At 34.0% G+C, this 18,861-nt stretch overlaps 1 protein-coding gene and 1 long non-coding RNA gene across 2 annotated transcripts; one reads left to right on the top strand and one right to left on the bottom strand.

Annotated features, from left to right (window-relative positions):
- The first annotated feature begins 7,568 nt into the window (after positions 1-7,568).
- Positions 7,569-10,096, top strand: LOC127149805 (uncharacterized). Its single transcript, XR_007821514.1, has 2 exons — positions 7,569-7,860; positions 9,763-10,096. It is a non-coding gene; the product is annotated as an uncharacterized LOC127149805 (long non-coding RNA).
- Positions 10,097-12,690: 2,594 nt separating this feature from the next.
- LOC103500142 (transcription factor AS1-like) lies at positions 12,691-14,273 on the bottom strand. The gene has a single exon (XM_008463351.3). It carries the CDS (start codon positions 14,024-14,026, stop codon positions 12,962-12,964), a length of 1,065 nt encoding a protein of 354 aa, XP_008461573.1. The 5' UTR covers positions 14,027-14,273; the 3' UTR covers positions 12,691-12,961.
- Between the last annotated feature and the right edge of the window lie 4,588 nt (positions 14,274-18,861).

The raw sequence follows: 18,861 nt of genomic DNA, 5'->3' as shown, positions 1-18,861 counted from the left end.
AGTTCATGATGTTTTCCATGTCTCTATACTGAGAAAGTATGTCGCAGACCCGACACATGTAGTTGACTTTAAGCCATTAAAAATTAATGATAACTTAAGCTATGAGGAGCAACCCGTTAAGATTTTGGTAAGGGAGGTCAAAATGCTTCGTAATAGAGGGGTTGCACTGGTTAAAGTTCTTTGGCGGAACCACGGAGCTGAAGAGGCCACATGGGAGAGGGAGAATGACATGAGAGCCAAGTACCCTGAGCTGTTTGTGGATTAGAACTTTCGAGAACAGAAGTTTCTCAAAGGAGGAAAGATTGTAACGCCCCAAATTTAAGGTAATTTGATAGTAATTATCTTAAGTTAAATTTTGATTTTTGGGTGTTATTTAATTGTTGAAATACTTTATTGGTAGAAATTGAAACTTATTAGATATTATTTAATTGTTTGTATTGGAGAAATTTTGATTAATTATATATTTGATTGTATAATTAATTGATTTTGAAGTTAAAATAACTATATTATGTGGATAATATAATTAGGTAGGATATTTATTTTTTTAAAAGATAAAGATGATTGGATTGGAGACAGAGAGAAATTTGAGTTTAAAGAAAAGATTTGGTGGGTTTTAAATGAAGAGAGAGAGTGAAGATTTTTAGGGAAGCGAAAAAGGAAAAAAAATGAAAGGAGTTATTATTATTAAATAGGGCATTGAGAGGTGTGGAACTATTCATCATCTTCATCACAAAACTCTATTTTCACAAACCCTAAAAACCCTAGCCACCCTCTTGCACCGCCGCCGCCGCTCACCTTCGCCGCTACCATCGTACTTTTTTCATCCGTCACCTGCTCGTCCGAAGTAATCCAAGCTCAACTGTCTGCTTCGAAGGAGTGTGTGTGTCGCGTGTCTTCAGTTGTTTGCTGACCATTGCGTCGTTCTTTTAGTCGTCGATCGTCGGCCAAGTCAAACACCCGAGCGTGCCAAGCTTCGTCCGTCAATCGTTTGTCAGTCGTCACCGTTACCGGACTGTTTCTGCAAGCCGAGCTTGTGAAGCCGCGAGTAACGCGTCGCGCACATTGTCGATCTATCAGCCGCAAGCCAATGTGTCTTTGCACCGAGCCTCTCCCAGTCGCGCCTTGTCCAACCATGCGCGCTTGTGCAAGCCGTTTCCCCAACTGCCATGCCGACCTTGCGCGTGAAAGCTGCGAGTCGGGTGCGCATCCTTCAGTCGAGCCGTGCCTTGAGCCTACCCCTGCCCAAGCTGATTTCCCCTTCCAGTCGTGAGCCGCTCCCGAGCCATCCTGTCTTTCAAACAGAATCGCCAGTCTTAACTTTTGGTTCTTTTTGCACCTATTTTGGTAAGCCTTGGTAAGTTTGATTGGGTTTTGGGCATACCCAACGAATAGTAATTTTGGACTCTAATTAAATAATTTTTGAATTTATTTAGTTAGAATTAATTGGAAGCTAAGTTGGGAATTTGTCCTCTTAGTGTAAATCGAATTCGGCCTTGATTTTGGGTAATTTAAAACAACTAGATTGTTAGATCCTTAATCAACTGCGAGTTAAATTATTAAACTGAGTATTTTACTCTTACTGTTTAGGATTACTCCTTGAAAACTTGACCTTACCATTAGGATTACCTTCGGTTTTAACTAATCTCCATGTAAGAGATTCTACTACTTGGCCTTCGAACCGAATTTAAGAGACTGCATGTATTTATGGTTATGCATTGATGATAGCTAAAATGCATAACTTGATGCTATTGATAAGGACTATCATTATATGGGTGGTTGATGACGATGGTTGTTAGTATGTTTATTACTAGTAGTACATTGATGATGACGATGTGTTATGTCTTTGATGACATTGTTTGATTAGAAATGATATGATCGATACTTATGTCATGTTTATGATGATGTATGTTATGTTACATGCTATGGTTAGGTTGTGCTGTTAGCTTTAACTATAGAGTCGTACCCACATGGGTGTCCCTCAAGATCACCACATTTTATGACTATGTAGTCCAACGGGATCAACAGTCCAGTATGACATAGACATAGACATAGACATGATTATGAGTGATTCGACGGGGTCACTCATAGCCTGATTGTCTTAGTGTTTCCTTCGGGTACACTAAAGACCAATTTGACCTAGGTGTTCCTTTGGATTCACCAAAGACCAGATATGTCCCTACGAAATCAAAGATTTGCACGTGTTCGGGAACGTGCTAGTTTAGGGGTACCACTTTACAAGACTCTAATAGGAAGTTAACAGGCACCTAGCAGGACTAGTAGTGGGTCCATTACTGAGTATATTTTTATACTTACTCTTTCCTAGTTTAATTTTACAGGCAGAGGTAGAGGGAAGCTGGCGAATGACAAAAAGTGACCGTGGCGAGCCATAGGGATCATTTTTCTTTTGTCTTTCGTCGTTGATCAGATGCACTTTTTTATTTTATTTTATTTTATTTTTATTTATTTTTCTTTAAAACTAGATAGGGCCCAAGTTAGGATTTTATTTAATTTTATCCTTATATACATTTGTTTATGATTTTTAATGAGTATTTGAGGTTTTGTTTTATTTTCTATATATTTTTTTAAGAAATTTTATTTATCTTTTAATTAGTAATGACTTCGGCTTAGTATAAGGAGTTGGGTCGTTACATTTTTTACCACAAATTTTTCATCCAATAATAATTGCACCCTCCAGTAATCCAAACTTCAATTATCTTTCAATTATTAGAAAGTTTAAAGGGATTTTTTAAAAAATATAACAAAGCGGCAAAATATTTACACATAGAACAATTCTAAAAACAGAAAAAACCCACAGGTCCACAATGAAAATACCAAAAATGTCCCATCAACAATGCGTATAATATATTTGGTGCATGATCGTTTAGATTTGGCTATTTTTTGGTACACGATCATTTAGATTTGGACAGCCAAATAAAAACGATTTATTTTTTCAAAATTTGGTACACAATCCTCTAGATTTGGCTAAACGATTTTTTTCAAGATTCTTTATACACAATCTTTTAAATTTGGTTAGCCTAATCTAAATAACGTAAAAAAAGATGAGGAAAAGAAGAAAGATGATGGACGTAGCAAAAAAAAAAGAGAAAAAGAAAAAAGACGATAGAAAGAAATTAGATTTGGTTACTCAAATCTAAACGGCGTAAAAAAAAGTGAAAAAAAGAAAAAAGAAAAAGAAGAAAGGCGATAGAACGAAATCAAATTTGGTTACCCAAATCTAAACGATGTAAAAAAGAAAAGGAAAAGAAGAAAGATGGAAAGAAATCGCAGCGGAAAAAAAGAAGAGTAAAGAAAGAAAGACAATAAAAAAAACCGCAAAGAGAAGGAGAAAAATGGAATGACAAACCTGGAATATTTAAAAAATGTCTAACTTTATGGGTTTTGTTATACTGAAAGATTTTTATAGTTTGTTATATTTATGAAAATTTTCCAAATTTAAATGGGCGTTAGATTTCGATTGATATATTCTATGAATCAAATGCAACATAAACTTTGATGATTGATTTCTAATTGAAAAATCAAGCAAATGTCAAAATATTTAGTATCTAAACTTTTCTATAAGATCTTCACTAAGGCTCTCCTTGATCTTTTGCATTACAATACTTTTGATCTTCAAGTTGATTTTCAAGGGTTTGTTTCTTCTTTATAGAACACGTAAGATACATACAGTCCTAATAGGTGTAATCAAGTATAAGTTAAATTTCTAATTTGGAGTCTGAAAGTACAAATACAATTATTATAAACACTTTTACTGCAAGTTGATTTTCGAGGACTCGTTAGTCGTTTCCTTTTGGAGAACTGATCAATACAAACAATCTTATGTTAAGGAGAAATGCCAAGATGACAGTACACATCAGTCAACCACAAAAGTAAAGCTGCCAACAAATCATCCATGTCATCACATTGTAGAAGGTTCAGTTTGTTGAAGAAATATACCCTTTATTCAATTGTATTGCTGCACCTGTAAATATTTTTTAAATTGTGCAATATTCTTTATTCCTTATTTTCCTATTCCTTAAGGAAACCCTCTGTATAAATAACAAAGTACTATTGCACTGCCAATACAAGATAGAGGAAATTTCTCCCATATTTGCAAACTACGATTTCTTACTTGGCATCAGAGCATTGAAATGGCCAACATCGTCTCCTTCATTAGATCCTCAACCACAAATTTCAGTAACGCTCCTCTAAACCAATTACTAAATCTACTTCCCTCTGTTCAACTTGATCGTGGAAATTATTTGCTGTAGAAAACTCTAGCCCTTCCTATTTTGAAGAGTTACAAACTCGAAGGGCATTTGACATGAGAAAATCCATGTCCACCGAAATTCATCATTAATCAAACTGATGAATCATAATCAAATGGCATTGTTAAAGCAACTGATCGAGCATCATCAAGATCCACTGAAACAAAAATGGTAAATTCAAAATTTGATCAATGGGTTACCTCTGATCTACTACTTTTAGGCTGGATATACAACTCAATGACAGCGGAAGTGGCTTTTCAACTAATGGGGTTCAACACAGCAAAAGACCTTTGGGAAGCCATACAAGATTTATTTGGAGTACAATCAAGAGTAGAGGAAGATTTTCTTAGGCACACGTTTCAAACTACCCGAAAAGGTAATTCCAAGATGGAAGATTATTTACGCATTATGAAAACTAATGCTGAAAACCTCGGCCAGGTCGGGAGTCCTGTCCCTCTTCGTTCTTTAATTTCTCAGGTCTTATTGGGGTTGGATGAAGTCTAGAATCCTATAACCGCTGCTATTCAGGAAAAACCCGACATCTCCTGGCTAGATATGCAGTCCGAATTACTAATATTTGAGAAACGTCTTGAGCATCAAAACTCCAACAAAAAATCCAAGTAATATTATCGAGAACGCCACTGTGAATATGGTTCGAAATCGTGCAAATAATGATGCTCGACAATCTGGGAACTCATATCCACATAATAATAATCGCTCAAATGGTAATGGTCAGTGTGGTGGTAACCTTCTATAACAATGGCAGTCGTGGTCGTGGCCGAGGAAGAGGAAATAAATCGACATGCCAAGTATGTGGAAAATATGGGATTCTGCACTGGTATGCTATAACAGATTCAATAAGGAATTTTCTAGGAATTTTAATTTGAACAGAGGGCACACTTTTACTCCAAGTAACTGCTTTTGTCACCACACTGGTATGTTGATAATGGGGCAACAAACCATGTGACAGCAGACTACTCAAACTTGTCAAATCCTTCGAAATACTCAGGTATTGAGCATGTTATTGTTGGGAATGGTAATAAACTGCAAATTTCTTGTACTAGGCATTCAAATTTGTCTAATGGAAAGAGTAGCATAAAATTAGAAAATGTGTTATGTGTGTCTGATATAAAAAAGAAACTGATTAGTGTTTTTAAGCTAGCCCAGGACAATAATGTTTATCTTGAATTTCAAGGTGATTACTATTTTGTTAATGACAAGGATACGGGTCGAACTATAATGCGAGGGGTACTAAAAGATGGGCTCTATCACCTTGAGAGCGTAGCTGTGGTAGCTGATCTGAAGAAAAGTGGCAGCAGAAAACTACAGTTTAAGCACATAAATAAAAATGCATCAACATTCCTTTTATCTAAAAAGGCTAATGGTGGTGCATCTAAAACTGTTTGGCATAGGCGTTTGGGTCACCCTCAACGCCAGTTTTGAATTCTATAGCTAAGGATTGTAATTTTCCGATTAATGACAATGGAGATTTTATGTTTTGTGAGTCTTGTCATTTGGGTAAAGCACACAATCTTCCTTTCAATATTTCTCAAAGTAGAGCATCTCAATGCCTTGATCTCATTCACTCTGACTTATGGGGACCGGTTTATGTTTTGTGAGTCTTGTCATTTGGGTAAAGCACACAATCTTCCTTTCAATATTTCTCAAAGTAGAGCATCTCAATGCCTTGATCTCATTCACTCTGACTTATGGGGACCGGTCCCCGTTACATCAACAGATAGCTATCGATATTTTATTATTTTTGTTGATGATTTTAGCAAGTACAGTTGGATTTATCCACTTAAACAGAAAAGTGCAGCCCTTGAAGCATTCAAACATTTCATTACCTATGTGCAAACAAAAATAATCAAAGCCTTTCAATCTGATAATGGTGGCGAATTTATCAAGATTCATCGTATGTGCAACGAAATGGGAATTGTTTCTAGACTTTTTTGTCCTTATACATCTGTCCAAAATGGTCAAGCTGAAAGAAAACATCGACATATTACTGAAACTGGCCTTACTTTATTGGCTCAAGCTACCTTGCCCCTCAGTTCTTGGTGGGATGCATTTTTAACAGCAACACAATTGATAAATGGATTACCAACACCGATCTTAAAAGGTAAATCCCCCACTGAAATACTATTTTCCCATAAACCAAATTTCTTAAATTTGAGAGTATTTGGTTGTACATGTTTTCCTTGTTTAAGACCATACCAAACAAATAAATTCCAATTTCATTCAGAAAAGTAAGGATGTTTCACCTATCAAGTGTACCTTTAATTTGTAACTTTTCACGATTGGAAGAGAAAGAGTTTGCCAAAGCAAATAGTTGGTACAATCAAGTTTGGTAGAGGGCAATTGATTCAATAACTTATTCATAGGAAGGTTGCTGAAATTTGGGATTATTGACAACAAAGCAGTAAGAGGGGTGTCGGTCATTTTTTCTGCTCTGGTACCAAGATAGAGATGTTGAGATGAACGTTTTGTGGAGAAGTTGTTTCTCTATTTTCTATATTTCAATAAATGTAAGTAAGGAATATTTATATAGTAAGAAACCCTAAATGAAGGGAAGGAATAAAATAAGGGTAATTAGAGTAAGCCAATAAGAATGAGTAAATATTAATGATAATACAAGTGGTGATAAATGATTGGTTGAGGAAATATTCATCCAACCAATTTTCAACAAATTGAAGGTTCTAGAATATTGAGCTATGCAGGTTGAGAACTTGTCGCTAATTTCACAAATGTAGATAATCTATGTGGATTGCTTATGTGGCATGCTTCTCTAATAGAAACAATCTAGATTATTGTAATACATTGTTGAAAAGAAAAATTGTATTATTTTGTTACCTTTGAAGAGCACATGAAGACAGTAAAAATCGTCGATTGATGAGGCGAGCGACTGCAACCACGATCCATGATAGAACAAACAGTGGAGTTAAGGTGGACCAACGTGTGGTTGACGCAACTAAAAACTTGAGAGAGTTTCAATTGAGAGGGTAAGAATGAGAGAGAGAAGTACAGTTTCCATGGTCTAGCGTGAATGAAAAAGAAGATGAAAAATCCTGCACGACTAAGGGTGTGTCCGATTGGGATTTTAAAGTGTTTAAATTTGCAAAAAGAATATTTTGAAAAAAAATTGTAGTGTTTGGCAAGTTCACATAATGCATTTTTTTAAAAGTTATTTTGTAAAATAATTCATTTAGAGAAGTCATTAAAAACAATTTTTTTAGAAAATGAATTCTAAGTGATTGATCAGGAATTTGCAAATTATTTTCATATTAATTGAAATTACGAAAATGCCCTCCATACTACACCTCCTTTCCTATTTCTCCCCCATTTTTGACCTAGCCGAAAACTTGTGTGCTCACTCTTTTTTAAGTATTTTTCGGTTTCTGTCATTTCCAAATGATCTTTTAATTGAAACCCACTACTTTCTCATCCATCTCGATCATTGCAAATCATACTCAGTTTCTAGTTTTTTATTTAATTTGCTGATTTTTTATTCGATCATCGGCGCTTTCTTGATGTTTTAACATCGATTCTTGGTGGGTTACACTCATTTTCGGGTGGAGTGACTGAACTGCTTGAGGTTAGTGGATGTTATTTTGATTTTATTATCGTTTTTAGTTTGTTTGCATGGGATGATCTGCATCGATTTTTTTATTATTAGGGAAATGGATTATGAATTTCATTATTGCAAATATTCTTTTGATTGTTTTAATTGATGTTGTTATTCGTCTGGGTTGGTTGGACTTTTGCAACTAGTTTCTATTTTCAATTTTCATATGAGTTTTTGATAACTTGGATGTTATTTATCCGCCAAATTATCAAGTGGATTCTTTACGAGGTATGTTTGGCGCATTGTTCTTAAAGATATTTTATTTTGGATTAGTTTTTTATTTTGGTTTTATGATAATTGTATTTGTGGAAGAGGATATGGGGGTTGTTTGCATTTGATTTTCTTCGCTATTATTTTCGTCTCTTGTTGATCAGGCACATCTTTATCATCACGTTTAAGATTTCATCACCTCTAATGGTACTTGTATTTTCCATTTGTTTCTCTTTGGTGGAGTATGCTTGGAATAGCTTAAAACTAGAAGTATGATTTTACTTTGTTCCTCTTCTTTTTCTCTCTTTTTATTTTTTATTGCTTTATTTCAATAAAGTAAATTATTAAAAAGATAGCTAGTATTCCTAAAAAAATATCAAAGCCAAGAACCGTAATAAGCTCAAGAACCAAGTAAAAAAATGGAAGATCACAATCTGAATTTAGACAATTCTTATTTCAACGTCTCGGAGGCCACACCCATAAAAGGATATAAGCTTTTTACTATAAAAATTGTAGAAGAAAAGATTCAATAGCATTTGTTGTCTGTTGCTTATCCAGAGCAAAAGAAAAGGTAGGTTGCGTTTGTACCACTTATAAAAATGTGACACAAATGCATCTTTTGAATTATATTGCTAATTTGCCAAACCTTTTATAAATTATATTAAACTTCTCGCTTCATTACTTACCTTTACCTTTAGTTATATGTTCCTCTTAAATTTCCTGCCAAACAAACAGATGGTCCAATCTAACCATTGTTATTGTTAGACTAATATTTTCATTGCTCTTTGTTACTTTCCTTCTTTTCTTCTCTATTTTTGTCTTCCTCGAGCTTATACCGTTATGAATGAATCTCATTGTTTGTGAGTTGAGAAAATTGGTGAAAGATTGAGATATTTTGGTTATGAATTCACGTATAGGTAGTTTTATGTTGTTTTGACTAATGTGTGCTGCTTGTTAGACTGAATCTTCTTCTTCTTACTTTTAGAAATAGGGATGCTAAACAAATTCCTCTGTTTTATTTCTTGAGTTTGGAGGTGTATCCTCTCCTTTATTTCTATTAAATTTCTAGTAAATAGAAAAACATGTTACTTAACCTACCTTTTTGTTTCAATAGATGTCCATAAATATAACTACAAATAGAGATGAATATTTTCATACAAGTGTTTAAATTTTAAACTCATTTTTAGGGTAGTGCTTAAAATAAAATATATTCTTGAAAAACATTTTTTTCTCATAGATAATCAAAATGCACTTAAAAGCATGAGAAAGTTTCGGTTTCGATTGAGAGTGAATGAGAATGAGAGAGAAAGAGTTAGGTGCGGTTGTCGTGTTTGAGTGAATGAAGAAAAAGTTGAAAAAAATCTTCTTTTTTTTTTTTTTCTTTTTTGGGGGTGGGGGGAAGTGACCTAATTATAGTGTATTTTGTTGTTTCTTTATTTGTTTAGAAACCAACAAAACTCGTATTTGAACATTGGGAGTTTTAATTCAGGAGTGAGCATTTTTTTACAATTTCACATTTTTTTTTATTATTAATTTTCAGTTTTGTTATCTTTTAATAATTTTTTTCGGAAGTAAACCTTGGATTTTGTGATATATTTGGACAAGCGCATGAAATGATTAAAAGACATGAAAATATAGTAAAGTGAGTTATGTGTCCTTTAGATTGGTTGTACATGAAGGCGTTAGAGTTCAGATCCAAAGTTTTTGGGTAAAGCCCAAACAAGGTAAAGTCTTGAAAGAATGTGGTGGAAACCTAATTAAAGCCCAATCCAAATCCACATCAGGTGATAGATCTGAGAGAGATTCAGAGAAGAGGCCTAGTTCTACGAAATTTCTTAATGTCTTAAAATAAACTTTTTTTTTTTAGGATTTGTATATTTTTAAGATAATTATAACTTTATCACAATTTTAAGGGAAACTTTTATAAATGTAACCAAATATCAAATTATTTACGGCTCATGTAACAAAATCCATAAAGGTAGCTATTTTTTAAATACTTCAAGTTTGTCATTGTATCTTTCTTCTCTTCCTCACGATTTTTAAACAAAGGTAGCTATTTTTTAAATATTTCTCTTCATTAGAAATAATAATTAAGTATGAGGTTTTTTAAAAAATAGAATAAAGCGTGAAAATATTTATATTGTATATAACAATTTTGAAAAAGGAAAAAACTCACAAGTCCACCATGTGAAATAACAAAAATACCTCTTTTATTAAACACGTGAAGAAAAATTAAAAACAACTTTGTATCAAGTCTAAATAATCTTGTACTTTTATACTAAGTTTAAACGATCTTGTATTTAGTTTAACCGATCTTACACTCTCATACCTAGTCTAAACAATATTTTACCAAATTTAAATGATCTTGGTATACGATCTTATACTCTAGTACCCAGTCTAAACGATTTTGTATCATTGTACCTAGTGCAAACAATTTTGTACCTAGTGTAAACGATCTTACTACATGATTCAAATCTAAAGATCTTGCTACACGATCTTATACCCTTGTATCTAGTCTAAACGATCTTGTACACTTGTACCTATTTAAATAATTTTGTATCCAGTCAAAGGATCTTGTACCAAATGTAAATGATCTATTAGTAATATGTGATTATCTTAGATAAACAATTGATCGTTTAGATATTGGTACACGATCGTTTAGATCATGTATCAATAATGTTTAAATATTGTACCAAGAAGAAAAAAGAAGATGAGAGATGAAGAAGAAAGAAGAAATTTTGGAAAAGAAAATGAAGAAATAGTAAAGAATAATAAGTGAGAATACGAAGAAGGAGAAGAATATTAGGAAGAGGAGAAAATAAATGGCAAAGAATGTGATTAATTAATGAATTCCTATTACTATGGTTATTTTTTATTTAATTTTTTTGATGATGCTGTCAACGTCTTCCCTTTTAATTTCAGTTGAGTGCGGACTCTAAATTCTACTTCCAATAATTTCTCCGCTACTTTATTAATTCCCTCCATCCTTATTACAACAAATTATGACAGTGACTAAATAATTTGTAAATTATATTTTTATTATTCAAATATTCCTTTAAAATAAAAATAAAAATAAAAATAAAAATAAAAATAAAAATAAAAATAAAAATAATCCCTCCAATGCCCAAAATCTTGTAAACAATTTTCCCTCGTGTATTTAATTTATTAGTAAACAATACATCAACACAATTTAAACTATATATATCTTAATCCAATAATAGAATATCTAACTCTATATTGCACCAATGATTATCATTCCAAATGTCAATGGTTTATTCTCTCGTTCTTGTGATTGTGATTGTGATTGTGATTGTTGGGTCAAAAGATTTAATGCAATTAAGTCCACCTCTAGCAACAAATTTCTATTCAATCAAATAATGATAAACTTGACTAGAGAAGTTTAAATCACCACCCTAAATCATAAAGCTATCCTAAAACTATTAATAATGATAATCTATTCTAATCATAATACTCGATTTAGACCAATAAACCAAAGATTGTTATGAATAATTCTCAATAGTCTTACCCTTCTAGCAAGACAATGGACATAAATATTACCTTTGGAATATGGTTGTAATTTATTACACCCTCAAACCTTTAGGCACTCAAATTCTATAATGTCAAAATTGAATATAATACTCATACTTATGATAATTATTCAAATTGAACACCCAAAAGTGAACCATCAATTATTACAATGTTTAATTATCTAACTTTGAAGATCTAATTTGAAAACTCAAATTTTACGGTAAGATAATATAATTACAACTATTACTGAAAGGGGTTAGTTTCTGCAATCTTGTCTTACTTTTATTAGGCAGCCATATGGCTTCTTGCTTCTTCCAAAATAAGTTAAACATTTGATTAGCACAATTTTTGTTTAATATACTTTCAATGAGGTATATAAAAAGTTTGGAGTAGAATGGGTAGTTGGAAGTCCAGACATTAAGTCAAATCAGTTGTATAAAGAATCAGACATCAGCAATCCTAATACATGGAATCAAATGCTTTGAAATATATATATATATATAAAGGAGAAAAAACAATATTTAATTTCACTTGCACTTTCCTTTATTAGATAGTGTTGCAAATGACATTGTTTCCGATAGTGGGGAATTTTTTCTCCAAGGAATAGTGTAAGTTTTATTCCTTATGTAATATAATTACTATTTAGTATAACAACTAACTATTATTGTGAAAATAATATCTTCCAAGTCTTAACTTAACCAATGAATGACAGAACTTTAAATTACACAATGATGCATTGTCATAATTGACAAATACTAATATAATATAATAAACACACTTTATATGGGTTTCAAATCTTAGTAGTTTAATAACATAGCACATGTTAACCAAGAAATGAAAACAAAGACTCAAACCATGTATGGCCGTGTATTTCGATTTTGATTTCAATAACTCAAATGTAATGTACTAACCTTCAAGTCAAGTTGACTTGAAATTTCCATCTCTGTCCACATTCTCACAATTATAGTGTACTGAAAAAACACTCTTTCAAACAATTTTGATGATTAATCTCCATATAGTTGTATTGATACCAAATCAATTCAGAAGACAAAAGATGAGAAATAATGAAAGTCTCGTAGAATTAAATTTTTATTAATTAATTAATAATAAGATCCCATTGGAATGAAAGAGAGAGAGAGAGAGAGAGATGAGTTTTTCCATCCTTTTTTTCTTTATTACTTACTTTTTAATCTTCTTCTTCTTCTTCTTCTTCCCTTTGATTATCAAATTTGTTCCCACCAAAAAAACAGAGTCTATGTAATGTAAAAAGAAACTGGTGCAGAGAGAAAAAACCAACCTGCATTTGAACTCAGACCGCCATGGAAGCAGAATTTCAATGAACAATATCCTTGGAAACACCCAACAACCCATGACCTCCAAATTTCTCCACTAGCTTCACCAATTTCGAATGCTTATTACACCAATCTTCCACAAGCTTCGCCTCTTTACAATCCGCTTCTCTTTGCAAAGCATTCAACTGTTCTTTGTAATCCCTCTCGATTCCTCCTAAATAAACCCTTTCTTCTTCTCTCAACCTCTGTATTTTCGCTTCCATCTCCTCCATTTTCTCCCTTTTCTTCCTTGCTTTCTCCGATTCCAGTTGTTGCTCTAATCGATTCAATCTCCAGCTAGCTTCCTTCTTGTGTTGAACCCAACTCTGCCGCCCTTCTTCCACCTCCTTACAGTACTGAACTAAGGCTCCGATCCGGTTAACTTCCGACTCCAAACACCCAGGTTCAGATGGAGATAGCGTTAAACTGACGGAGGGAGACGGCGTGGTTGAGCAAGTGGAAGAAGAAGCAGTACTGGTGGAGTTGACATTCATCCAGAGAGGAAGAAGAGTGGAAGAGGAAGTGGTAGAGGTAACGGATCCAAGAGAAAGCAGGGGATCGGCGTCGGGGATAGGAATTGGATGAGGATAAAGCTTAGGCTGAACGTACTTCTCAGCGAAGGTCTCCAAAATATGGTCGTAAGGGCCTTGAAGCGCTTTCTCGGGGGAGGAAACAGCAAGAGAAATAGGAAGATTGGGGTCGAGGGAGGATTGCGTTAAGTTGTTGGCCTTGTGTAACTGTTTGAGCTGTTTCTCTTTAAAAACCTCCCACCACTTACCGAGGCGTTTGGGGGTGCGGCCGGGGACCTCGGCGGCGATCTTCTTCCACTTGTTGCCGTACTTAGCCTGAAGAGAGATAACGAGGGACTGCTCTTCAGGGGAAAGAGAGCCTTTCTTCAAGCCAGGTTTGAGGTAATTTTTCCAGCGTTCGAGGCAGGATTTAGGGTCGCGATGGAGAGGGTTGGGCATGCGGTGAGAGATGAGATTCCATTCTTTAGGGCCATATTGTTTGACATAAGCTCGGAGAAGGGCGTCTTCTTCAGGCTGCCAGCGTTGGCGGTCCTTCATTTCATAGACACCATAGCTGGTGCAGAGAGAGAGAGAGAGAGAGAGAGGAGGAGGAGGGTGAAGATGGAAGTGGAGGGTATTGTGGGGATTTGAGGATAAATTGAAGAAGGAGAAATGGAGGGGAGGGGGGCAGGAAGAGGATGATGATGATGATGATAGGTACTGTTGCTATTATGGAGCTTCGATCCTGCTCTGAATTTTGTTTCTGACTCACGCGCCTTTTTCAATATTCTCACGCGCCCATTTTCTCCTATCTCTCTTCTCATTTTTCCTTTTTCCTTTTTCATTTCCACTTTACTCTCTTTCTTTATTTTCTTTTTTAATTTTTAAATACTTGAATAATATTATTCATAATAAATTTACCCAACCAAAGCACTTCTATATTTCATTACATCAAATTAGTTTTGACTTCTTTCTACTATGTTATGGCCTTATTCTATTCTATATAAAATTATAAACTTTAATAACTTATTATTAAACACACATTGTTCATATAATTTTTTAAAATACTATTTCAATTGTTAGACAATGTTTTGTTAACTATCTACGTCTCTCTCTCTCTCTTCAATTGTTATGGTTTTCTTAGCATTTTTCAATTATAACTTTAGAATTAGTAAAAAATGATAAATTTGACAAAAAAAAATTTACAAAATATAGCCAAATTTTAGATCTATCAATAATAGACATTGATACATACTTATATATTTCTATCAATCACATTGATAGACAATAATAGAAGTTTATTAATAGAATTTAAAATTTTACTATATGTCGTAAATATTTTAGTATATTTTACTATATTTAAAAACGTTCTTATAATTTTCATATTTTCAAACTAAACATTTAATAAAAAAACAAAAGTAAGGTTTTATAATATTTTTTTTATTTTATGAGATAATAAATTGGTTTTAAATTTCTAATTTTTTAAAACTAATGATGTGTTTAGATTACATTTTCAAGTGTTTAATTTAAAAAATAAGTTTTTTTTTTAAAAAAACAAAGTGTTTAAAAGCTACTCAAAATAGTTTTTTAAATGTATTTTAAATAATTTTCCCAAAAATAAATTTAAACAAAAATGAGTTTATTAAAAAAACACTTTTTTTAAGTCAATCCAAACAGACCTTAAATCTATTAATCATTTTTTCAACTATATATCTCTTGTTTTCTTATCTACTTTTGTCAACGTTTTAAAAAATTAAACTTTTTTTCTCAGAAGTTTGTTTTTTTCTTGAAATTTGATTAGGAATTGAACTCTTATAATTAAAAATGCATGTTTTCAAATATAGCCCAAAAAAATAAAATAAAACTATTTAGAAGTATAAAAAGACTATCAGGTTTGGATTAGGTTGGATTGAGTTAAAACATTTTCTATTTTTGTCGATTTGAATTGGGTTACGGTTGCGGTTGCAATTGGCTAAGAAAGAAATGGATTGACCAACCTGAATTATGTAAATATTAATAAAAGATATATATATATATATATATACATTTTTCTTTGTTTAAACTTTAATTATTTTGGATCGATGATTTTGTGAATTTTTAATAATTTTCTTTCATCATTTTCATAATATTTTTCTTTATTTAAATTTGTATTAATATTTGGTATTTTATATTTAAATTTGAAGAGTTTTTAGCTATTAAACAGGTGTTATAGATAAGTTTATGCATTTAATTAAAATTAAAAAGAAACAAATAAGCTATAACCTGACAATCGGTTAATCTAGTTCAATTCAAATTTCAAAAGTTGAGTTGGGTTGAATTAGATACTTTATTTGGGTCTTTTCGGACTATCCAACCCTTTGGGTTGGTCCAAAAAACACCCTCAACCTAACCTAGTCTAATTGAGGTTGAGAGGTAATATTCCAAGTTACAAATACAATTTGTATTAGTCACCAGTACGTATTTAAACATTCTCAATAGATTTAGGGTTTTAATATATATATAGAATTGGGTTGGGTTGGGTTGGGTCAACCTGACCCCTTACTTGCCTAACCCCGTAACCTGACTCATATTTTTTTTTCTTTCAAATTTCTAACCCAACTCAACATAAAATTTAACCCAACCCAACCCTTACATTTGGGTAGGGTAATTCGAGTTGGTTAGGTTATCGATTTTTTTGAACACCCCTACTTTATTTTTTGGTTTGCCCATTTAGAGAGTTTATTCAAAGATGTGCTTTTGTAATGGTGATTCTATCATAAAATATATTAGTGGTGATGAAGCTTGACTGAAATGGTCGTTTTAGTGTAAGTGATTATGTAACGACCCAACTCCTTATACTAAGTCGAAGTCATTATTAATTTTAAAAGACAAATAAAATTTGTAAAGTTTGGATAAAATGAAACAAAACCTCAAAATTTTTATTTAAAAGCCTAATCAAAAGTGATTTGAGATATGTATAAAAATAAAATCCTAACTCGGGCCCTATCTAATTTTAAAGAAATAAAATAACAAATAAGGAATAAACTAAAATGCAAACATTTAAGGTCTGAACTCGGATATAAAGCGGAAGCAAGAGATCCCTATGGCTCGCCACGGTCACTTCTGGTCGCTCGCCAACTTGCCCTTGCCCTTACCTCTGCCCCTGCCTGAAAAATGAAATGGAAAGAGTGAGTATAAAATACTCAGTAAGAGATCCACTACTAGTCCCACTAGGTGCCTGTTAACTTCCTATTAGAGTCCTGAAAATGGTACCCAAGAACTGACACGTTCCCGAACACGTGCAACATGTGATCCCCTAGGAACAAAATCTGGTCTTCGGTGACCCTAAGGAACACCTAAAACAAACTGGTCTATAGCGTACACAGAGGAAACACTAAGACGATCAGGCTACGAGTGGTCCCTCGAATCACTCGAATCATGTCTATATCAATGCCAGACTGGCGGTCCCGTCGGACTACGCTGTCTTAAATAGGTGGTGATCCCGGAGGACACCCATGCAGGTACGACTCTAATAGGATAAGCTAACATGCACCCTAACCATAGCATACACGTAACATAACATCATCACGTCATCATGTCACATCATATCATCATGTCAAATCATATCATCATGTTAAATCATATATCATGTCATATCATATCCTCATTAATTGTCATGCCGTTATGCAGTCTAGTCATCAATGTGCATAACTAAGAATGTATGCGATCTCTTAATTCTACTCGTAGGTCTAGTAGTAGAATCTCTTACCTAGAGATTTGCTCAACGAGTTCTAATCGCAAAGTCACGCTTTCCCAGCAGGAAGTCCTACTGGTTAGAAACACCAATTTTCATAACTTAATCACCAATCGATCAAAGACTCCAGACATTCAGTTGAAGTAACTTACCTTAGGTCGAGGTTGCGACGCTTGAGCCCTTAACTGGAGAAATCCCACGCTCCAAAATCAATTGGTTCTAGATGTTCCTTTAAAAATTTTACTAAGAATTTTTTTTTTTGAAAAAATTATAAATATAATATATAATTGGTCATATAATCGTGGTTACATAAATGCTTTTTATCGTATATCCTTAATTGGAAGAGAAATAATTTAATTTTAACCTCAAAATTAAATTATTTGAGATCCAACAAAATTTAAAATTTTAGTTGGGTATTCCAAAACCCAATCAAACTTACCAAACTAGGTGAAAAGGACCGAAATAGGCTAGCGGCTCAAAGACAGGCGAAGCGGCTAGGCGGCTCGACTAGAAAGCAGAAGGCAGCTCAGACAGGTGGCTCGCATGCGTGCAGGGCGACTCGGTTACGACGTGGACAGGCGGCTCGCGCGCGTACAGGGCTACTCGACTACGGCACGGACGGGTACGGGTGCGGCTCGGGTCGCAGAGAAGGGACGCGGGTCGCACTGGCTTCACCCGGTGAAGAAGACGCGGGCGCGCGGGTCGAGTTTCGGGTCGAAGGCGCGGGCGGCTCGGGTTCGACAGTCCGGGTCGAAGACGCGGCTTCCGGCTGACGTTCGATCACGGTGGTGGTTAGTTGATCGTCGGCGGTTACTCCTCGACGAGACGATGCAGCGGGGCTCCATGTGAATGGCTTGGAGATGCGGCTCTGATCCACACGTGACGGCTGGCGCGGGAACGAATCGACTGAAACTCGGTGGCGTACAGCGGCTGCGGGTCGCTGGTTACTCCTCGACGGAACGACCCGGCGCACCGCAAACTGCTGAAGACGGAGGCGACGGCTGCGACGGTTCGTAAGGAGAGGCGGCGACGGCGCTAAGGTTAGGGTTAGGGTTTGGTCCTCATCTTTATTTTTTCTTTTTGTTAAGAAGATGACCCACTTCCCAAGAAGCCTATTTAACCAATAATAATAATACAATTATTATTATTTTCCTCATTTTCCTATTCCTTTAAAAATTCCAAAACAACCAAATCTTCTCTCTCTTCATTTAAAACTCACCAAATCTCCCTTTTTAAATTTCAAAACCAACCAATCATTTTTATCTACAAACAATATCTCTACCAATTTTTATTATCCAAACAAAATAATTATATTCCTCAAAACTTAATTAATTACATAACAAAAAATTTCATTAATCAAGTTTTCTCAAATACATCCAATTAACACAACTCCCAAGCACCACCACCATTAGATAATGTCTAACAAAATCACATAATCACAAATCAAATAATATTTAAACATCCAAAATTTGGGGCGTTACGAATTATTTGCACTATGAATTAGTATGGTATGTTGTTTCATATGCTGCAATTGGAGGGAGCATAAGATTCGAGTCCATTGTGTTGCATGCACCCTCTATGATGATTTGTCAGGTTGTTCCATCTCCTTTGAGGAGTTTTATATAGGGTGTTCCCTTTGAGATTTATTTTCTCGAGGTGT

This window comes from Cucumis melo, chromosome 6 (genome assembly GCF_025177605.1).
Source record: "Cucumis melo cultivar AY chromosome 6, USDA_Cmelo_AY_1.0, whole genome shotgun sequence".
Lineage (NCBI taxonomy): Eukaryota > Viridiplantae > Streptophyta > Magnoliopsida > Cucurbitales > Cucurbitaceae > Cucumis > Cucumis melo.
The sequence above is the reverse complement of the archived record's forward strand: the minus strand, read 5'-3'. Positions and strand labels throughout refer to the sequence as shown.